Source organism: Ambystoma mexicanum, chromosome 3p (assembly GCF_040938575.1).
Source record: "Ambystoma mexicanum isolate Mex_15411 chromosome 3p, UKY_AmexF1_1, whole genome shotgun sequence".
In the NCBI taxonomy this organism is placed as follows: Eukaryota; Metazoa; Chordata; class Amphibia; order Caudata; family Ambystomatidae; genus Ambystoma; species Ambystoma mexicanum.
Genome location: NC_090925.1, coordinates 1,203,836,130 through 1,203,856,773, shown reverse-complemented (window position 1 = coordinate 1,203,856,773; position 20,644 = coordinate 1,203,836,130). Strand labels below are relative to the sequence as shown.

The 20,644-nt window shown below is 45.8% G+C and overlaps 1 protein-coding gene across 4 annotated transcripts in view; it reads right to left on the bottom strand.

Moving 5' to 3' along the window:
* The window catches only part of KLHL3 (kelch like family member 3), a 1,295,653-nt gene that overhangs the window by 799,004 nt on the left and 476,005 nt on the right, over window positions 1-20,644 (bottom strand). For all 4 annotated transcript variants that reach the window (XM_069652631.1, XM_069652632.1, XM_069652633.1 and 1 more), the window contains one exon: window positions 10,452-10,614. In XM_069652631.1, coding sequence (XP_069508732.1) covers window positions 10,452-10,614 — 163 coding nt within the window. The remainder of the gene's footprint in view (window positions 1-10,451; window positions 10,615-20,644) is intronic.

Sequence of the window (20,644 nt, the reverse complement as noted above, 5' to 3'; positions counted from 1 at the left end):
GCAGAGCAAGGCGGAACAATATCCGGATCCTTGATATACCAGAGAAAGCTGAAGGCCCAAACATGGAACTGTTCCTGGAGCAGTGGCTTGCAGACCTTTTCGCTCCCAAGACACTATAAAAATTCTTTTCAATCGAACGTGCTCACCGCATACCAACAGGCAGACAGATTCCTGGTGCCCCTCCATGTACGGTGATAGCAAAGCTCCTGAACTATAGGGATCGAGATGCCATTTTGCAAATGGCCAGAACCAAGGGCACAATAACGTATAATGGCTCCAAAATAGCTTTTTTCCCGGATTTCACTAGGGAGGTACAGAAGGCGAGACTGTCTTTCGATCCACTTAAAAAACGTCTTCAAGTCCTCAATATAAAATGTTTCCCGCACGATTGAAAATCTACCATAATAGTGCAACCGTGCACTTTTCGGATCCCAAGGATGCATGGAGCTGGGCCGAAACAAACCTGGAAGGCGACTGGAGACCGCATCAGAGACAAGACAATGGTAGAAATAGACCGAGACCAGAGAGAGCGCCACAACGAGAGATGGGTGCACCACCAAATGGAAGGCAACGACTGATAAGTAACACGGATTTGCTCATGCAAAATGATGCTTGCAAGAACCCGGAACCAAAAGATCGCTACCCGATTGACCTGACAATGAAGAGGAGGGTTATGCTTACAGCATAGCTGGCGACCCCGGTAAGCACGGACCCCCCCACGATAGTTATCCCCACTTGTTGTAGACCGGTATTTGTAAGTTAGGTTGCAACGATGTTCGGGCGACAGGTACTTCGTGTTGGGGTGGAGTATAGGGTGGGGGAAAGGGATAGTTTATGTTGTTTTTGTATTGACCTAAAGTTACTATGCATTCACAGGGTTAATGAATCATACCAACCAGCACATGCCGTCAGATGCTACCCCCAGATGGCAGCCCACCTCCTCCGTGACCAACCCTCGCATAATGCCCCTATAAAACAACTCCACAAAACCTGTGAATCCGACTCTACAAACTACAACCGGCACCCACATTAACCTATGCACTACCTCCTGAGCAACCCAAATCTCTCAAACTGATCACATGGAATGTGAACGGGCTAGGCTCCGTAATTAAGAGATTTCTTGTGTTGCAATTCTTGAACAGACACTCCCCAGACATTGCCCTACTTAACGAAAAACACACTTAGCCGGGACTAACTGCACCCTCTTTCGGAGAACCAACTACCGAGTGGCATTACATGCGGGATATTCTATGGGATCCAGAGGGACACTCATACTGATACACAAACGCCTTCCATTCGTGGCACTGACAGCTGACAGTTGAGGAAGATCCCAGGGTTCGCTATGTGGTGGCCATTGGAAAGCTAGGGGAAGAAACATTAGCCACTGCGTCTGTGTACTCTCCACCGGGCCTGGTGGAAGAACTATTACAAGACCTGGTTATCCTCATGGCAAAACACCCACCCGACATGTGCGTCTTGGGGGGCGACTTTAATGACGTCATGTGTAACAGTAAGGATCGCACTCACATCAGGGACCGCAATCCGAATACCTCCACTAATTTAGCCAAATTTGCATCAGCCCTGGGCCTCCGAGATGTGTGGCGATATCTTCACCCTGACATTGAGGCTTACTCGTTCCACTTAGGGGCACATGGCTCCATGTCCAGATTGGATTACTTCCTCCTCCCAAGTACTGACACATACACAGGGCGACTGCTGCGGATCTACTTTCCCGTGGCATCTCAGACCACTCACCCTTGATGATAGTGTTGTGCATGCGAGGCGTGGCTCCCCCCAAGTCATGGAGATTTAATAACTATTATCTGGGCTACCCCGAGCTTGTCGACCAACTCACGGAAGAAACCAATTAATATTTTGAAAACAATACCACTACGGTAGATAACCCTGTTATTATTTGGGAAGCGTACAAAACAGTGCTGAGGGGGGAGATAATCTCCTGGACAGTAAACAAAAAGGAGGAACGACTTCGGGAACTAGCCAAGGCAGAAGCCGAAATGAGTGACTGGGAGGCCAAATACGTTCTTGACCCAGGCTCTGAGACCCTCAGATCCTTTAATGGCGCTAGAGAGAGGCTTCGGAACATCAAACTAGACAACGCTAAACATGTCCATCGAGAGTCCAGAGCAAGGGTCTATGAACAAGGGGACAAAGCTGGGAAAATGCTGGCCTGGCTTGGGAGGAGAGACGAGAGTCAACGCCATGTCAGAGAAATTATAACCCCGCAAGACGGAGGATGCCAGTCAGACCGTGAAATAGCAAAGGCTTTCGTGGACTTCTATGCCACTCTGTACGGCACCCCAGTATCCCCACTGAACCCCTCCCTTCTAGATGACATTACTCTGCCCCAGCTGTCGGAGCAGCAAAAAGCACAACTGGATGCAGCTCTTACCAAAGCAGCTCTATCTGAGGCTATAGCCCAATTACAGTCTGGGAAAACACCGGGCCCCAACGGATTCCCGGTTGAGATCTGGAAGAAACTGGGCAGGGAAAAGTTAGCACCGTACCTCCACAAAATGTTCATCGGGGCTCGAGACCAGGGTGCTCTCCCGCCGGATTTGCGCAAAGCCACGATTGTTGTCATTCCCAAGCCGGGTAACCACCTGAACAATGCGCTTCCTATAGGCCCATCTCATTACTTAATACTGAAACCAAAGTCCTTGCCAAACTCCTAGCTAACCGGCTACAATTGGTCATTACGTCCTTGGTCCACCCAGACCAATGCGGATTTATGCCACATAAATCAACACACATGAACATACAACGGCTCCATCTATTATTAGAAAGTGCCCCAATTTTAGACAAACCACTCGTATTACTAGCCATAGATTTTGAGACAGCATTTGATTCGGTTTGCTGGGGCAGCCTCTGGGAAACTATGCAGAGAATGGGCTTTGGAGGCAATTTCCTGGGATGGGTAAAACTCCTCTATACAGACCCACAGGCAGAGGTGAGGGTAAATGGGTTGCCCTCTGAGCCCTTTCCCCTTGGTAAAGGCACACGGCAGGGATGCCCCCTGTCCCTCTCCTCTTCGCTCTTGCAATAGAGACACTCGCCTTATGGCTCCATCAGAGCGGGTATTGGATAGGATTTTCATGGCCGGATGGACATGAGGACAAGGCGTCTTTGTACGCTGATGACCTCTTGATCTACCTGGGCGACCCGATACGAACCTGCCCCATAGTAACGCAGATGCTTATCCGCTTTGGTGAATTCAGTGGGCTGAGAATCAACTGGAGCAAGTCTATCCTTTTTCCGGTGAAGGGCGGTACACAAGCTATCCCCCAGGAATGCCCATACAAAGTGGAACCAAGCGATTTCGATATCTGGGGTTTTGGGTATCAGATGACCTGACACGCTACACAACCCACAACCTTCAACCAATCACGGACTGTTTTAGAGATGATGTCTGCCACTGGAAATTTCTCCCCCTGACACTTATGGGCAGAGCTGCCCTTTTCAAGTTGATTACCCTGCCCATATTTCTCTATGTATTACAAAATGCCCCGCTTGGGATTCAGGATCCCGAATTCGACCGCCTCGATAATCTCCTTAGAGAACTCATATGGGGGGGTGGGGTCAACCCGCATTGCACTGGCCACGCTTCAGAGATCGATCTGGGAGGGAGGAATCAGCGTGCCCCGCCTTTGTGTGTACTACTGGGCCCCCCAGCTAGCTATGGTCAATGACCTACTACACAGGGACCGGGAGTTACCACATAAGGACCGAAATTGCAACCATGCACGACATAGATCCACTACACCTGCTCTATCAGCCCCTCCGTAGACCCCCTCCACAAACAATGGCAGCACATGTTACTATGTTCTGGAAACGGGCACACGCTTTTGTGGGTTGGAAAGATAAGATCACCATCGCACAACCCTTGTTGCACAATGGTAACCTGACGGAGCTTGGGAAACTTAAACCATGGTCCAAATGGGAGGAAGCCTGTATCACTACGATCGGGGACGTCCTGGCGGGTGGGGAGCTCGCCTAATTCAAAGCACTGCGACAAAAATTCCAGCTCCCAACAACCGAACAATATCACTATACCCAACTGGCTCACGCCTTACGAACACATATTCAGACAGGCTCTGCCATTCCCGAGAACACACCCATAGAACGCAACCTATTCCCGGCATGCATTCCTGCTAAATGCACCTCTATATTACATGACACCATGTCCTCCTTCGCCACTCCGGAACTCCCTCACCTTAAATCCAAATGGGAAGAGGGTGTCATAGATCCGGAGGACTGGAGCCAGATCCTAATGCACCCTAGGGAAATCGCTATCTCTTCCAGGCTCCATCTGGTGCAACTGAAAATCCTACATAGAATATATTATCCTAGAACTATGATGCACAAATGGAAGCATGCCCCAAACCAGTATTGCCTCCGATGTGGGAGAGAAACTGGAACATTTATACATATCCTGTGGGAATGCCCTCGAATTCAGGCCTTCTGGGGTGAATGCTGCAGGGAATTGTCTGGAATACTAGGTCGCAACATAGCACTAGACCCGAAAATACTGTTACTGGGTAAGCCCGAAGAAAACATTGCGAACAAATGGGAGGGGTTGCTCCTGGCGATAGCCACAGGACTGATGAAGCAAATATCACACAGAAATGGGCGCTCCGGAACCTCTGACACTGTATCAGTGGTAAGATGATATGGACACATGTGCAATGTTGGAACACAGAGTCTACAAGGCAAGGGGCTGTCCCACTAAAGCTTTCAAAATCTGGGGGAAATGGGAGGAACGCGACTCCCCGTAATCTTTGACACCTCAAAAGAACATGCTTTATGAACACATGGAGGTGGCTATAGATGGAAATCATCGTACTTTACCAATGCTTTATTATTGATTCACTCTTTGAATGCATATATTTTGATTTTGTTTCTTTGTTTTCTTGTTGATTGTGTTTGTTGTTAAAATCAATAAAATATATTATTAAAAAAAATAGTATGATTGAACAGAAGCCTACAATTACCACCATGCAAAGCTATGGGAACAAATAAAATAAAAAGGTGCCTCTGCATTTTCTAACTATACTATGAAGACAAACGCAGTTAAGGAAAATGCTTGATACGATCAGCTGCTTGCAATAACGGTTTCACACAACATGCAGTGGTATGCAAAGCTCCCATTTCTAATCATCAACATTCAGACCTCTCAAAAGACATGCCACAGATTATAACCAATCCCTGTTGCCCACTGAAGTGTTTGTCTGGAGACATTTAACTGTTATCACACCTAAAGGTGCTTAAACGCAAGACAAAAAAAAGACAAACTAAAGCAGAGCTCTTCCGAGCACATAAGTTAGATTCTGAGTGCTGAGAAGAGTTGATCACTACGGATACGGTATTGTTTCGAGGCTCCGGTATGGACCTTTTGTTTTCCTGGAACAAGACAGCCATTTTGTTGGATTTCAAATGTAGGAAAATTCAGACCAAATCCTGCATGCTCTAAGCCGAGAAAGCACCATGCACCTCTAGCTTCTTGCTGGACATAAGATTCTGTTTATTACATTCTGATAGTATTTCTATGCTCTGCAACTTTGCTTTCTTTTGGACATAGATTGGTTATAAGCGCTTATGTGTAGCCTTGACTAGCTCTACTTAAGAATCTGTTTATTACTGTTGCTAATGCTTCTGTGAAACTCTGTTTGGGCGTAGCAGAATTACGCTAAGTGCTCCGATGCTATGCTCTGTTCACCCTACCCTCAGTTGACCCCGAGATATTGCTTCTCAGTGTCCCATAAATCATCTTCTTAGTGATGCCATATGCTACATATCTGCTTCTGGATATCACTGGGCTATCGTGCACACTTCCTGCTCAGCTATCTAGCATGCTTTTCCCTAGGGGACTATAGAGTCTCTGATTATCCTGAGATTCTTCTGTATTCCTACAGGGAAAGTAATTTCCACGGCTGGACATACAGATTGCTAATGTGTTGGGCTCCAATGCTGCAGAGGCCTCAATAACTCCAGGGGTTCACTGATATCTGCCCAAAAAGACTAATGGCTAGACTTTTTAGGAATGCATCACCCAGCTTGGTATATTGCCTCACCTTTCCAACGTGACCCTGAGAGTGTGCAAAGGCTGCAGGCACCGAGGTGCAACAGGGAAGGAGAGCCTCAGGCCGGACTCCCTCCCCCTCCTCAGCATCCAAAACATACACCCCAGCCCATAACCCTCTTCAAATGCTCAACACAACCCAAGCACCTTTACATCCTCTCCAGATTCTCCTAGCTTCCCATGATAGCTGGCCTCTTCCCCTTCTCAATCTTCACTTCATCCAGCTCACCCTCTTCACTCCACACATTTCCTAGCCAATGCCCACCCTAAACAATGGACTATGTAAAATGGGAGTCCACAGCAAAGCCATGGAGTGGACTTCCTTGTTGTCCCAATAATTACAAATTAGCCTAGCTGATCCACTACATCGGATGATGCACTACTAAAATACAAGGAGCACGCAAATCACCCTTAACTCCAGCCCGTTTACCCTTAAAACCCTAAGCAGATGGATTGTCAAAGGGCCCAATGAATGACACTCAACCATCTAAAGCCAAACACGGAAAATATGGAAGCAGTGATCCGTGCTAGTAGCTCCCTTTTTGCTACACTAACTCCACAGGCCACTTGAGTTTGTCCCTGACATAGAGAGGGGCTTGGGGACCATGAAATCTCCTTAAATATAATTGGGGTTACCTGCAACACTCGTCCCTTCACTTGAGGTATCATGATTCTCAGGAAACCTATTGGACAAAATATATTTCCACATATACTAGCAGCATCAATCTTAACGGGAGTACTTGGAGAAAAGAATGGAGTAGAATACTAGTTCACACGTGTCAACTATGTTAACAAAGTGCATGAACAAGGTTTGTGTAATCTGTTATTTCAATTAAGAGTTTGATCATTAAAATTATTGTTGGTCCTAAGTCCCATTTGCATTATCACCAGGTAATATCAGCCATGGCTGATATTTAGTGGTGCACCAATGTTCTTGGCATTACATTATTATACAACACAACTAGGGTCTAAAACAGTTGCAACTGGGCAGTGTAAGGTAGAAACTCTGGCTCAGCAGCTGCAGACTGCCAAAGATATTGCTTATTGCCAAAGTTGGCCAGTTTACCAGTTCATGGTCTACCTAACCGTGTAACAAACAATTGACTCCCCTCCATCTGACCCCCACCTGTGAGGTTTTCGGGAGCCCAGTCAGAAATGCAGAGTGTGTGGTTCTGCCGGGCAGGCATCCAGCACTGCTGTTCACAGTTTATGCTGCCCAGACTGGGCGAGCGAGCTGGATGTTCTGGTTGCTCATTGCTGTGAACACCAGCAGTAAACAAAAGGGCCTTTTGCCAACAGGTGGAGCTACTCAGTGCTGCTGCACGTTAAGAGCCCCAAGAGGTTCTGAAATGATGGGCCAAGCCTCTCCCCGCCCCAAGTCTCTGTACCACAATGCTTGATGACACCTTCTCTAAGGAGGGCGCTGGGAGTGCCACAGGGCACTGCCTGTGAGGTGGTAGTGGATTTCTGAAACTAGGAAACGGCTTCAGCAGATATCTAGGAATCCTTCACAGAAGCCAAGACGGACTCTTTTGCTCACTCTCCATCCAACCCTCCCACCACCATCCGTCTCATCTATAATGTCCATTCAATGAACATTCCAAAGAACAGGGTGCCACCACTTGCTGTAGAAGTAGCAGGGAAATTCTTATAGAGAAAAGGGTTTCAGCCATGTCATGTTAAGTATATAAAGAACATCATGCACATCCACCTTCAAACACAATATACCCGAACATTAGTGAATTCTAATCCACAGCATAGATGCCCCACATAACAGATCATTACCTCTTCCATGTAACATATGTACAATCTGCATATCTATCTTAAAGCAGATCTCTTTTTTTTTAAAAAAAAAGGTAACCTCCTTAGCACCGTTTGCAGGTACAGTGGCACTAGTCATTAAACCGTTTCCTCTGGAGCCAGACCCTGCAATCCCTCCCTCCCTCCCTCCCTCCCTCCCTCCCTCCCTCCCTCTGGGACCTTGTCATTCTACACAACCTGTTGCAACACCACCCTTCTACCTTATGCACTGGCTCCCAGTCTCTCGTCTCATATGCCCATTCTCTTTGCCTTGCATTCTTTTGACCCACATTTTTGTGATGACGCGTTCTCTACCAAAGCGAAAACTGTTCTACATCCCTGCTGTAGTGGGGGAGCCAAAGAATTCCTGGGTAGAGCAGAGCCCTTTCGTCTAGCTACGCTCCAAGAAGCAAATTCAAAGAGTGGCAGCAAAACATGGATACCTTGTGCGTGCCTCCCCACCCAGAAACACAAAACCGATGCCTGCCCTCCTGCCTCCTCAACCCATACAACAGCATCCCAATGCTTGACATGCTCTTCCCTGCCTCCCACAACACAAACACATACCTGATCTCCTACTTACCTGTGCCTAGGACAGGAAACCTATACCTGGCATCACAACTTTGGAAGATAGAGTACAGTGAAATTAAATGATTAGTCCAGGATATCACCCTTTCTGTAGGAGGGGATTTGATCCCCACCTGCCATTTAGTCACTTGATCACATATCTACTCATCTGTATCCGATGTGTGTTAATGTACAGTGTTACAGAGCTGAAATATGCTCGCTTCATACAGATGACTTAAAACTACACCTATCACAATGTTAACTAACCTGACAAATCTAAAAGCTCATGTTAAGCAAAGAGTAAATCTAGCTGTAGTTTCACCATCCTGAATGATATTCTACATACATCAGAATATATAACGAAATTGCGGACCTTCTTTCGCAGAGGCACGCAAACCGAACCAGAAGGAGGAATTTGGCTTTAACCAGGCTCGAGGCGGATCTGGCTCCCCAGCTCTCCGCATGACAGTAGCACACTTCATGAAAGCGACCTGGGCTTGGGTGGGTGCCTCCTTTTGCGGGGAGACCATAAATCAGATTTCTCTGTCAAAATACATTTTCGCATTGGATTCATGCATCAGTCCTGAAATACTGTTTTCCATATGCCAGAGTTTCTTTAGAATCCCCTGCGCTTGAGGGATCCCCAGCGCAGACACCTTGCAAATGTAGAAAAAATGGATGTACAGCCTTAGAGCAGCTGTTGGCGAATCCCAATTTGTTTGGATGTATGCAGAGGCAGCAATGTTGGATCCTATGGTGCTGAGGCTGTCCAGTAACTTGTAGACTCAAAAATGAAGAAATTGATCCCATTATTTTGTGCCAAAACCTGATTTATTGGACTGGATTGTCTGGATTTTGTATAAATTGTCAAACTTGTTTGAAATAAATCAAACATTAACTCCTGTTTTTGAAAATGTTAATAAACTTTGTTGATTCTCTTGTTCCCTCAATACGTGTTTGCCCGTCCCTTAGTTATTGACGGTTCATCTGCAGGGTTTGAAACAGATTTTTTTGTATAGAGGTGTTCGCTTTTGGTTGATAGATAGAACATTCTCTATATTATGAATTTCTGTGTACTGTCTTGTCCTCTGTAAGATAATTGGACTGGCATTCATAAATTGGGTGCGCTAAGATTGTCTTTCTTGTTAGGGTTTCTGTTGCGGTTTCTCTTTGCTTCTGCAGTATCCTCGCTGCATTTCGGCCTTGCAAATGTAACAGCAGGGCCACCACAGAGCCTGAGCTCACACCAGTACTAACGGAGGTCCCCAGAGTGCGCAGATTAGCACTACGGCTGCACGACCAAAAACACAGCTTTTCACAAAGCTCACTTTTTGCTTTGCTTGCATGAAACATATCCTTACAACCAGCCATTGCCTTTAATACATGACACGCTTGCCTAAAGCACATCAACACAGTGCTAGGCACATCACATAGCCGGCTCCAACTGGCCTATAGGTCAATAGGCCCATGGCCGGACCAAACATGCAACATGCTGGTGTGGCCCAGTGTTTGGGGTCAAAGTGGTCCACTTTTTGGGCCAATATGGCCAAGGTTGATGAGTTACTTCACTATACGGCTAATAGTTTTGACCAGTGTTGCTGAATACATAGTCTTTAAAATGCACAATTTGCATCACATTTTATCGAAAATCCCCCTCGGGTACTATTCAAACAGTGTCACAAAACTAATTAATTACCATTTGGAACACTGGGGCCATTTTCCATTGCCTCCCAAGACAATTTTATGGCCCAGCCCCTGTCGCACACCATTAAGCATGACACGCTCCAGTCCTTCTCCCATACAATCATACACCAGGGCTGTGCTGCAATGCAATGCAATTGATCTAAAGTGCTGGTACGCCTGACCAATGGCAGAAGAGTGTTACTCAAGCGGCAATAACATAACAATGGGTAAGATAAAACAACAGGATACCAGTAGTGTAACTGTGGCTTACTTTAAAGGGAACAGTGGGTATTTCTTCCCTCACCTGCATAAGCATTAGCTTGATTAAGAAGCTCTGTACATGTGTGCACATCTGCAAAGGCCCGGAAACCGAGGCAGTTCGTGGGATGTAATTGAGACTGCAGAAAATCGCAACAGTTTTTCCGTACATCCATCAACTGCAACAAGCTTGCTGCTGGCAACAAAACCTGAATGAAACAAAAATAAAGACGAGATCATCAGTGCAGAAAGTTTCCTCCCGGACAAAGAACCCGTTGGCAAACCACTGTTGCAAGAAATATATTTAATTTAACAAGGGAAGGAGAGGTACACCGATAAATGCTGTCAAGCAAGGCCACACAAGAGACATGAACATAGAACATCTCGAACACTCGTCTTTTCCCTCGATAGAAAATCACTTCGAAAGGAAAACGACATTAGAAACATACAATACATGTTTAGCGAAGCAGAGTCATCACTCGTCTGTGCTCATTAATCAAAGCTCCTTATTGGATTTCCTTCTTACTACTGTCAAGTCTATGTACAGGCATGGATGCTTTTCTCCAGTATACAGGCTGCAGTGCAGCACTAATGTTCAACCCACTCCTTAGAATTTCAACCCAGGGCATCAGATTGCTGCAAGGAGAAAAGTGGGCAGCTGTCGATTTTGAGGGGTTGGGGGGGGGGGGGCAGTGTTGGTTGACCTCTGTATCTCGCACCTCTTTGCACATATTCTTGAAGTGTGGAACCATTTCCCCCATGAAACCACGACATTCCCATGTTTTCATCTTTGGCCCGTCGATGTAGCCTACCAAGTGGAAAGAACAAGGCTACTATCCCCGCCCGTTGCCCTGTGTGGGAGTAGTACAAGTGGAGTACATGGTGATGGCAGAAACGAAACATTTTCATATATCAGTCCACAAGAGTGATCGACTGCTTACACTCACCCAGAGCGAAACGGCCCGTCATTTCTCTCCTCCAGAGCCTCCGACGTCACACCTAAATGTGGTATTGAGCCCCCTCTCAGATAGGAAAACAAAATGATGCTAATACACGTAACGTCAACCAGGCACTAACCCCTACCCATGTCACTTCAATTAGGGCAAACAATGTGTCAACACCTCCAAGAAGATAACTATTGGTCTCGGACCTCTCACTAGACTAGAGCGTGCATAATGTTTTCAAACAATGGCACTATTAAAGAGTTTCAACTACACCTTCTTAGAACCATGTGATGAGTTACAAACCCTGTGCAGACTGGCGAAACTCCCAATCCGTCTTTTTTTCCCCAGTACCAATCCGTGCTTCCGTTCTGCACTTTTTGGAGGTTTGGAACTCCAGATGTAGCCAAAAATTCCCCCCAAAAGTATGAGCTGTGAAGTCAAAGGATTCCATAGATTGAACTGTGTTTAAAATAAGACTTACACTTTCAGAGCCTCTGAAGCAGTGCTTTCAGTGCAATGGGAACTCGAATGTGGGCACCAACAAAGGAGCAGGGCCTAAAGAGGGCACAGACTAACCCAAAAAATACATTGCGAGACCCTGCAAACATATTTTGGTCAGGTGGTTGTTTGCAGTCAGTCTGCAAATTGTAAATACATAATCTGGTTCGTTTGGTAAATATATTGCTGTATGAAAACAATCACTCTCTCGCTAGTATATACAAAAATTAAATGTGTGATTAAATCACCACATTTCCTATGCAAATCATTATGATAAAGGGGGGGTGGCAAACAGCTCCAACGTGGGTTCCTGGCTGCTTTGCATCAAATCAAAGAGCATTTTAGTAATATAAGAATGACAGCTGTTATTTATATTTAACAAATAGGTCTGACAGTAGTGATTGAAGAGTGAAGCGTGAAACCCGAGCACGTAATGCACACAGGGATTGGTGCTCATTTCATTTGTTATAAGACTCACACTAACAGTAAAATGTCTGCAAACCACACGCCATATTACAGTCAGTTGAGCAACCTCAGTTTACATGGACGAGGCTTTGGCTGCTCTGCTTGAAGAGGCAAACATCTACAAATGTATTTCTCAATTACTGCAAGCACAAGTCTTCTTAAGTGCACTTCCAGACATGCACACAGGAGAAATAATATCAGCTGCTTGTCAGGGGCTACAGTGCGAGCCTCAGCAGCGCCTGGGAGCAGTTTGTGGAGACTGCTACTGCCATCAGTTAATCATGACCCTGCTGAAGATATTTATATTTTCTTTGAACGCCTCCCAGAGTCACAAACAGCTCCCTCTGGCCAGTTTGGGGTTTTACAAATCCAATCATTACTTTTGTCTTCGGTTTTGTTCTCCAGCAAAACAGAAGGCAGAAGAACTCTAACTCTACCGTACAAACTTTTATTGAAGATAAAAGGGGTTGGAAAATGCCTTACTGTCCCTACTCTAGGAAGCATTTCCCTACCTCAACCAAAACCAAGGGTCGGTCCGGGGTCAAGCTGTGCAAAGCAAAATGTCCCGTGTCTGAAATCCTATCCTAGGATAACAGTAACTCTAAGGTGCTATGGGTAATGTCATTTTCACTCCAGTCCTAGGGAAATGTCTCCCTTCGCCAGGTCTGTTCAAACAATTCAAAATTCTAAGAACATGAATCTTCCTTGGGATTCTTTGTTCAACTAAACAACTTCGATAAAAAACAACTTGTGTGAGGGTCCCAGCCTCTCAGAACACCTGGTATACTCCCCTTCCAGGTTCTTCTCCACATTCAATGCAATTTGATTCACAAGCTTGTCTTTGCCTGGTGCACTTTCCTGCCAGGCCTTTCTCATGTGGTTCACTTCAAACACTTGGAAACGGGACTTTGCCCAGTATATGCTCCTGCCAGAACCTTCTTGTAAATTTCACTTTATAAACTTGGCTTCTGTTATTATTCCTTTTGACATAACAGGTTTCAAATCCCTTTTCTATTCACTTCACTGGCTTTAATCTGACCTTGATAGCGTAACCGAGGCGCAGCCGTGTCCCAGCTTCCCTTCTCAGGACTCACCAGCTTTTTGTGGCATCCACCAATCTTCTTGCGGTCAACCTGAAGCAACACTCCAGCTTCCCGTCTCTGCTTTACGGGCTCACCAGTTTCACATAGCAGCTTCCACATCCTTCACAGTTCCCGCTCTGCTGTTGAGCCCTTCTCTGTGTTCAGGCGGCGCAGGTGCTGCTCTTCGGTTCCCGTGGCTGCCAGGAAGACTTCCCTTCTCTTCCTGCCGTGCTCCCAGCACGGCGAACCCACAACCAGCAGTCTTTCTCCTTCCGCAGCCTGCCTGAGCTTCCAGGCTCCACTGTCTTCTTTGCAGCTGAGGGGACAAAGCTTCTCCAGACAGTATCTCCCTTCTCCATGCTGATCAGGGTTTTTAACATCCTGGCACCTATCTTCTGCTCACAACCGATAGAGCACGTCCTGGGCTTCTTGGCTTCACCGACCCTCATTCCTCCGTTCAGCCTCCTCGTCCCAGTGTTTCTATATACATGGGAATGATAGGCAGTCCTTTGCATTCTATTCACACAATATTGAAAGATGTCATCAGTAGGTTTTATGGATGACTGAAGGGGACTTTATGATATAAAGGCATGTGAAATGGAGGGGATATCCCCGAAAGGGGGAAATGTGTTTTCATCCAACGCTGCCAGGTAATCCCCCTGCGGTGGCTGCCACCCACCATGTGGTCCTCCCTCATATAGCCACCCCGAGGGGCAGGATCAGGTAGCGGCTGCTGTCTGCTGGCCACATGAAACAAGGTTACCCCCGTGAAAGGAGTGATGACATCAGATTCATCACAATACCCATGCTGGAGAACAGGAGTTGCAGGTAAGTAATGTGAGGGGTCAGAAAGAGGTCGACAACTTGTAAAGGTTTTTCAAAAGAAGATATTTAATTAACTCAAAAAGGGTGGACAAACGACTCACTATCCCTACCCTGATGAGGATTTCCCTGCCTATCAAAATAAACTGAAGGAAACACCAACAGGTTTCTGTCCCTCACTCTTGAAAATACAACAACTTAACAAGGTAATATATGGCAATTCAAATATAACAGAAATAACAATTATGCTCAAAACCTGGTTACTGAGTGTAACCACCACGTGTTAGGTCACCCTCTTGCCTGGCAATGCAATTTAGCCTGTTCTTAGTTGCTGATCAAAGATAAAATTATTTTATGTTATCCACAAGTCACTAGAGGTGATGGTTTGTCACAAGTTTCACTGACCTAGTTTATATAAAAAGGCTAAAAAGGTTTCGATGACATTTCTCTTCAAAAAGATATATGCAAAAGAATTGCAGAAATAAAAAAACAAGAATGTGATACAGAAGTATGTATACTAAAATAAGCAATTGAACAGCTAAATAATAAAATGCTGATTCTGCTCAATATTAGTGTCTGACTATTAGACTTAAGCTCCACTGTACACAGAATATGTTTGATTGTGTCAAGAATGACAAAATAATATTGTGTTTACAGAAATTATAAGGTAAACTTTCAATCTCAGACGACAGGACGACCCCCTTGTGTCTCGACAACCTGGTTACTATCTCTCGTTATAATTTGGGTGAGTTCACCTTCCCCAGATTGAAACAGGATTGCAAACGATAATTCAAAGGAATAAGGAAATCCTGTCTTGCAACAAAAGTTCCAATATAATTGTTTTTGTGCCAACTTGAACTTCCACCAACAGTTCACAATGTTCAACAAGTTGCTCCTATTTCCACTTGTGATAAAGTGTTCAAAGCAACTTCTTCTGATAAATCAAGAATATTTCCATAGTTCATTAGAATCAGTAAAAATGACTTTGGACCTCATCATGAGTTGGGCCTTATCCCTTAAATGCAGAGGTAATGCTATTACTGCTGCATTTAAGGGTTGGCCCAATCATGAGTCGGGCGGTAAGTGGGAGTTTTACCTCCAGATTTTGCTGGAGGCAAAAATGTACCCTTCGTGCTGGTTTTCGGCCTTTTGGCACAATTACCACCGCGGCAATAGTGCCCTCCCAGCCCCATTGTTGGGGAGAGGGAACTTAACGCTGTTCCGCTACGCGTGATCCAGCGCTAATAGCGCCAGACCAAGTAGCAACTCTTTTTGCGCAGGCAGTATCCCGGCGGTGATACCGCCAGACTCCTGGTGAGGCCCCTTGTCAGGATGATTCTTCAACAGTTCACAAAACACTTTTTTCAGCAATATCAATTTGTCAGGATGATGCTGCAACTGTTCACAAAACCCGTGTAGTGGTTCTGCCACTTCAAAATGTTCCACCACACCACAGTACTTCAACATTTTCCACCTGGTCCACTCACCTGCCAGGACAAAATGAAACCAACTACTCCAAGTAGTTCTGTGGTAAAGGTTTGCTTCCAACAATTTAGCAATGTCTTGTTTCACAACATCAAGTTTAACTACTTCTTCTGAAAGACAAGAAACACAGTGGTGTTGTTTATTACACACTTGGGATTGCCACACACAATGCAGGTTATGCTTCACTCCTCCTGAATATCCTATCAGAAGAACAGCCCTCCTGCCACTTGTTTTCCCACTTCCGCATTAACCAATTGCTGACAATGGTTTTCTCTCACTCCTACACTTCTTTGGCTTAGGCAATGTGGGTTTAAGCCAGTTCCTCTTATAGCCTCTTTTACACACTGGCAACATGATTTACAAACACGTAGATTCTTAATTGACCTCTCTTGGCTCTGGCAATGTTGGTTCTTTTTAACTTGCCTTGGTATGGTTCGCCTTTAGCTTTGGCAATAGTTGATTGTGTTAGCTTCGCGTAATATTGCTCTATTTTGCTGCTGGCAATTTATGCTGACGCACAAATACAATCACACATTTCTGGTCTGCTTGTCAAGTTCTTATTCTGCCAGCACCGCCTCTTGAAGTCAGCGTGGTTTTCAAACGGCTTATTATTCTGCTTTATATCAATTCGGTATTCACAATAAGGTTTGTTTGGCCACTTTGCTCTCTTTATATCAGTTCCATACTTAAAGTACCCAGACTTGGCCAGCTGACAATCGGGGAGGGCTCTGGGGTCACAATATATATTTATTTATTTACCAGCAAGTGGTTTCTAAGAGGGGGAATCGGGATTCAAACCTGTGTTGCGCCGCATTGTCTTTCTTCCAAAACAAACGTTTTGCCTCTGAGCTATCCTTCCTCCTCAGAAGTCACCGGTTTGGTGTGCACGTCCGCTCACTCCGCTGGCTCTGGATCTTCTGCTGCTGTGCACGGCCCGGAAATTTGCTTCTCTTGGCCCCCATGCCAGTTGGAAAAGGAGTGCTCCTCGTTCCACTGGCTTTCCAGGGCTCACATGCCACTGGAGCCAGACTCACTTTGGGGGAAGCCTTTCAACTTTAAGCTTCCCACTGCATGACCTCTGCAGCCTCAATTCCCAGAGGGAAAGCTTCCAAGTCCAACACTTCCCACTGTGCAACCTCTGCAATCAAGGTCTCTGCAGGAAGATACCCTCTCAGGACCGGCATCTGCTCGACACACACCTGTGGTCCCACCGTCCCCGATCTTCACCAGATTCTGCTTCAATGTGGGCATACCACTCCTCCTGCTACTGCTATCTATGGCCTGCACCTGAGGGGCCTTTTTTTGCCTCCCACCGTCCCCAGGGTGTGGTTCATTAACACCATTAAGCTACAACTTGCAGTCTTGTGCCTCTGCAGCCCTCTTTATCTCAATACTTTGGGCATTAAGGGACTTGAAGTCCACAATGTCCAAATCATCTTTTCTAATGTAACTATCATTAGCAAATTAATTTCCTTCCTTAATTATATTCCCTAAAGGAGTATTGTAAGGAGTCAATGAAAGTTTTGGCTTTACGGGGGCATTATGGTTTCTTTGATATTCCCTGGTGCGTCATAGGAGCTTTCATTGCCATGAATGTCTGACTTTAAGAGGGATTTTCTTACTCCCACTGCATAACTGGTCATGATTGTTTTCAACCACATTCAGATAGTTGGGGAAATAAAAGCTCTCTCTGACAGCAGACCTTTACATATTCCGGTATCACCATTTGCTTCGTTGAGGAAGGCAAATATTGCGTTCAACCCAGCGGAGTACTCCTGTTCCCCTACGGCCCTTCTACCAGGCGATCCTCCCAGTTAATACCACCCCCGGTGTCAGGATCCAGAAGCAGCTGCCATCCCCTGGCTACTTAGTAGGAGATTTTAGGTAGCGTCTTTGTGAAGACTCCTCAGGATTCATCACAGTAACTTGTTCCTTCTCGAGCATGGGACCTTACACGGATTCACATTCTCATGAATACGATTATACAGCATTACATACACAACCAAGGGAGGTGAACAGGCTCAAAAGAAGCAATACAATAACTCACCTGTGGAACACACTCGCCTCAATTAAACAGGTTGCGAAGATCTACCTGGCCGACACGCGACTCATCAAACATGGAACATATAGCTCAGCTGGTATTCAGGTCTGGGCACAACTACATTAATGGAACAACTTGAATTCATAGAAGACTAGTGCTAGGATCTAATTGGTCACCAGTGGCGGGTTGTTCAAGTATCATCACTCTGATATCATCGGGAAGAGTACTTTATGAGGTATGTTTAATGTAGTTTGTTCAGAGACTGCTTGACCCTTCTTTGATTGCCTGGCTGCTCTGTCAGTAATCATGTAAGTGGTATGTGGCTGCTTCTGAGAATCCAAAGCTAGTCTGAGTAGAACAAGTGAGGGCAGGCTGCACCCATGGTCTTCTGTCGTTTGGCCTACTTTAAGCGAGCCATTCACTGGCTGGGGGTATTATGATAGCATGTTCTAGACCCTCTTTAGTGTAGCTCCAAGCCCTTCATCACTCATTACAGCTCCTGTTGGAAGACAAGTCTGCCACTACTTTCTTCAACATGTTATGCTATGTTGTGTTATTTGGCATTGGTATACCGCCTTTTACCATTGTTACGATTCCAAAGCGCTGTGGGTTGAACACCCTTTGGGACTGCTGTCCAGGTCAGTAGAGAGTAGTGTAGTACAACGTGCTTGGGTGCACTCGGTATGTGTGCAGCCAGTGTGCAATGGGTGGTGTGTAGCTGCATACTAGTGCTAGGTGTGATGCAGAGGTTGTGTAAGGTCCGTAGAATGTGTGCAGCAGGACCAATGCACTATGGTGTCTGCATTCTGGGGGGCGATAGTGGAGAATGACGTTAAGTGAGCAGCCAGGCCAATCTTGAGGGGTATGGCTGCATTCTAAGACTGTTGCGGTGTACGTGGAGGTGTGTATGTATGTGTGCAGCTAGGCCAAATTAATCAAAGGGTGTAGCTGCATTCTATTGTTTGTTGGTGAAAAGTGAAGTTAGCATAGTGGTGTGTTTGAGTGTGTGTGTTTTCCAGGGGATGGGGGGGGGTGCTTGTTCCTGTTCAGATTCCAGTGCCTATTGGGGTGTGGAATCACCCCGATTCTTGATGGGTTAAATTGATTTGGCGAAGACCAATGGGTGGTAACAGGAAGATCTGTCCCAGAACTCATTTTGTTACTGTATAGCTGCTAGCAACGTCCCGGGCAGCAGTTTTGCTATGATAGGATCCCTGATAGGTGGTTCTACTAAAACATTCCCAGAATGGTTGGTATTAGCAGAGGATAAGTGCTAGATCGTTCTGTGCTATATAGTTCACCACAGGGATTTCCAGATAAAGTTTATAAGTGTAATTAGTGCTTGATTGCTAGTTCTGCTAGATAGGTTACCGGTGGTTAGTTCTGCCAGATTAGCTGCTAGACGGCTCCTGGTATCTAGTTCTAAATAGAATAGCTTCTAAATAGAATCCCCAATAGGTGGTTTTATTAGGACATTCCCAGATAGTTAGGATTGGCAAAGGGTAAGAGCTAGAAGGTTCCCTGCTATTTAATTCTCCACAGGGATTTCCAGAAGTGAAGGATTAGCAGGTAAAGGCATTTCCTAGATTGATAGCGAAGTGCATCGTTGCAGGGCCATAGTCAAGTTCATAATTGCTCTAAGTGCTTGGCTTGCTAGTTCTGCTAGATAGGTTACCAGTGGGTAGTTCTGCTCTATTTGTTCAGCTGTGGGTGTAATTAGCAGATTGACTGCTAGAAGGCCCCCCCAGCACCTAGTTCTGCTCTTGGATTTCCCGGTGCATTCTTGGGCCGATTTCTAAGTGCATAATTGCATAGCCTTGATCAAGCTCATGAACATTATTGATGCTTGGGTTACGAGTCTAGCACAATCACCCGTGTTCAATGGTGATAGATAGCTTTAGATCTCAGAATTCCTGCAGATGAGGAGATGAATACATTCTGTCACATATAGAATTCTGTCAGGTTGCCGCAACGTTTCGGGTTTCAAGTCTGGTCAAAAGCTATAGGTGATGTAGATTAGATATCGTCAGGGCTGACTGTCTATGACAGTGTCCGTAATCAGTAGGGTATCATGTCAGGTGGTGGTAGTTTGGGTGGTTCACTGCATTCCTTTTTGTGTTTTTAGGCAAAGAGCCAGGTTTTGAGTGCCTACTGGAAGGCTGTGTAGTCTTTGCTGTGTCTAACGCAGGGAGATAGTGATTTCCACAAAGTTGGCGCCAGGGTTGAGTAAGCGGACCGTCCGATCCTGGCTGAATTGGAGGTGGGGACCACTTAAAGGTGGGCAGTGCTTGACCCGAAAACAGGAGTGGTAGGGCATAGTCTTGCCTTGTAGGAATTTGGGGGCTTCCTGGTGTACTGCTTGGTGGGTAATGCATAGGAATTTGTTGGTGGCCCTTTGTCCAATTTGGAGCCAGTGCAGGGTGCGGCGAGACGGAGAGATGTGGTCCCTTTGTCCCAATGTGAGAAACAGTCTGGCAGCTGAGTTTTGCACTCTTTGGAGTTTAACTGGTAGGCCGGTGCACCTAAGTAGAGGGAGTTCGCTTAGTCAAGTCTGGATATGACAATGGACATAATTGCAGCCAGTCTGTTCAGGTAGGTAAGGTAACGGATGATAGTTTCAGGAGCCTAAGGTGGAAATGACAGGTTTCAGATGTATTGTTGATGTGGTGAGACAGAGTTAGGTCTGAGTCCATTGTGCAGCCAAGGTTTTTTACAGAGGGTCGCGGTCACGGGGGCGTGTGGGCGGGGGAAGAGACAGAGGGAGAGTGGCCATAGAGTCGGATGGGGGTATAAATCAGATTTTCTGCATACCATGATCTCAGTTTTGCATGGCTTCAGAATGAGATGGTTAGTCGTCATTCAGCGGTCAATGTCTGAGAGACACGCTGCTAAATCAGGGCTG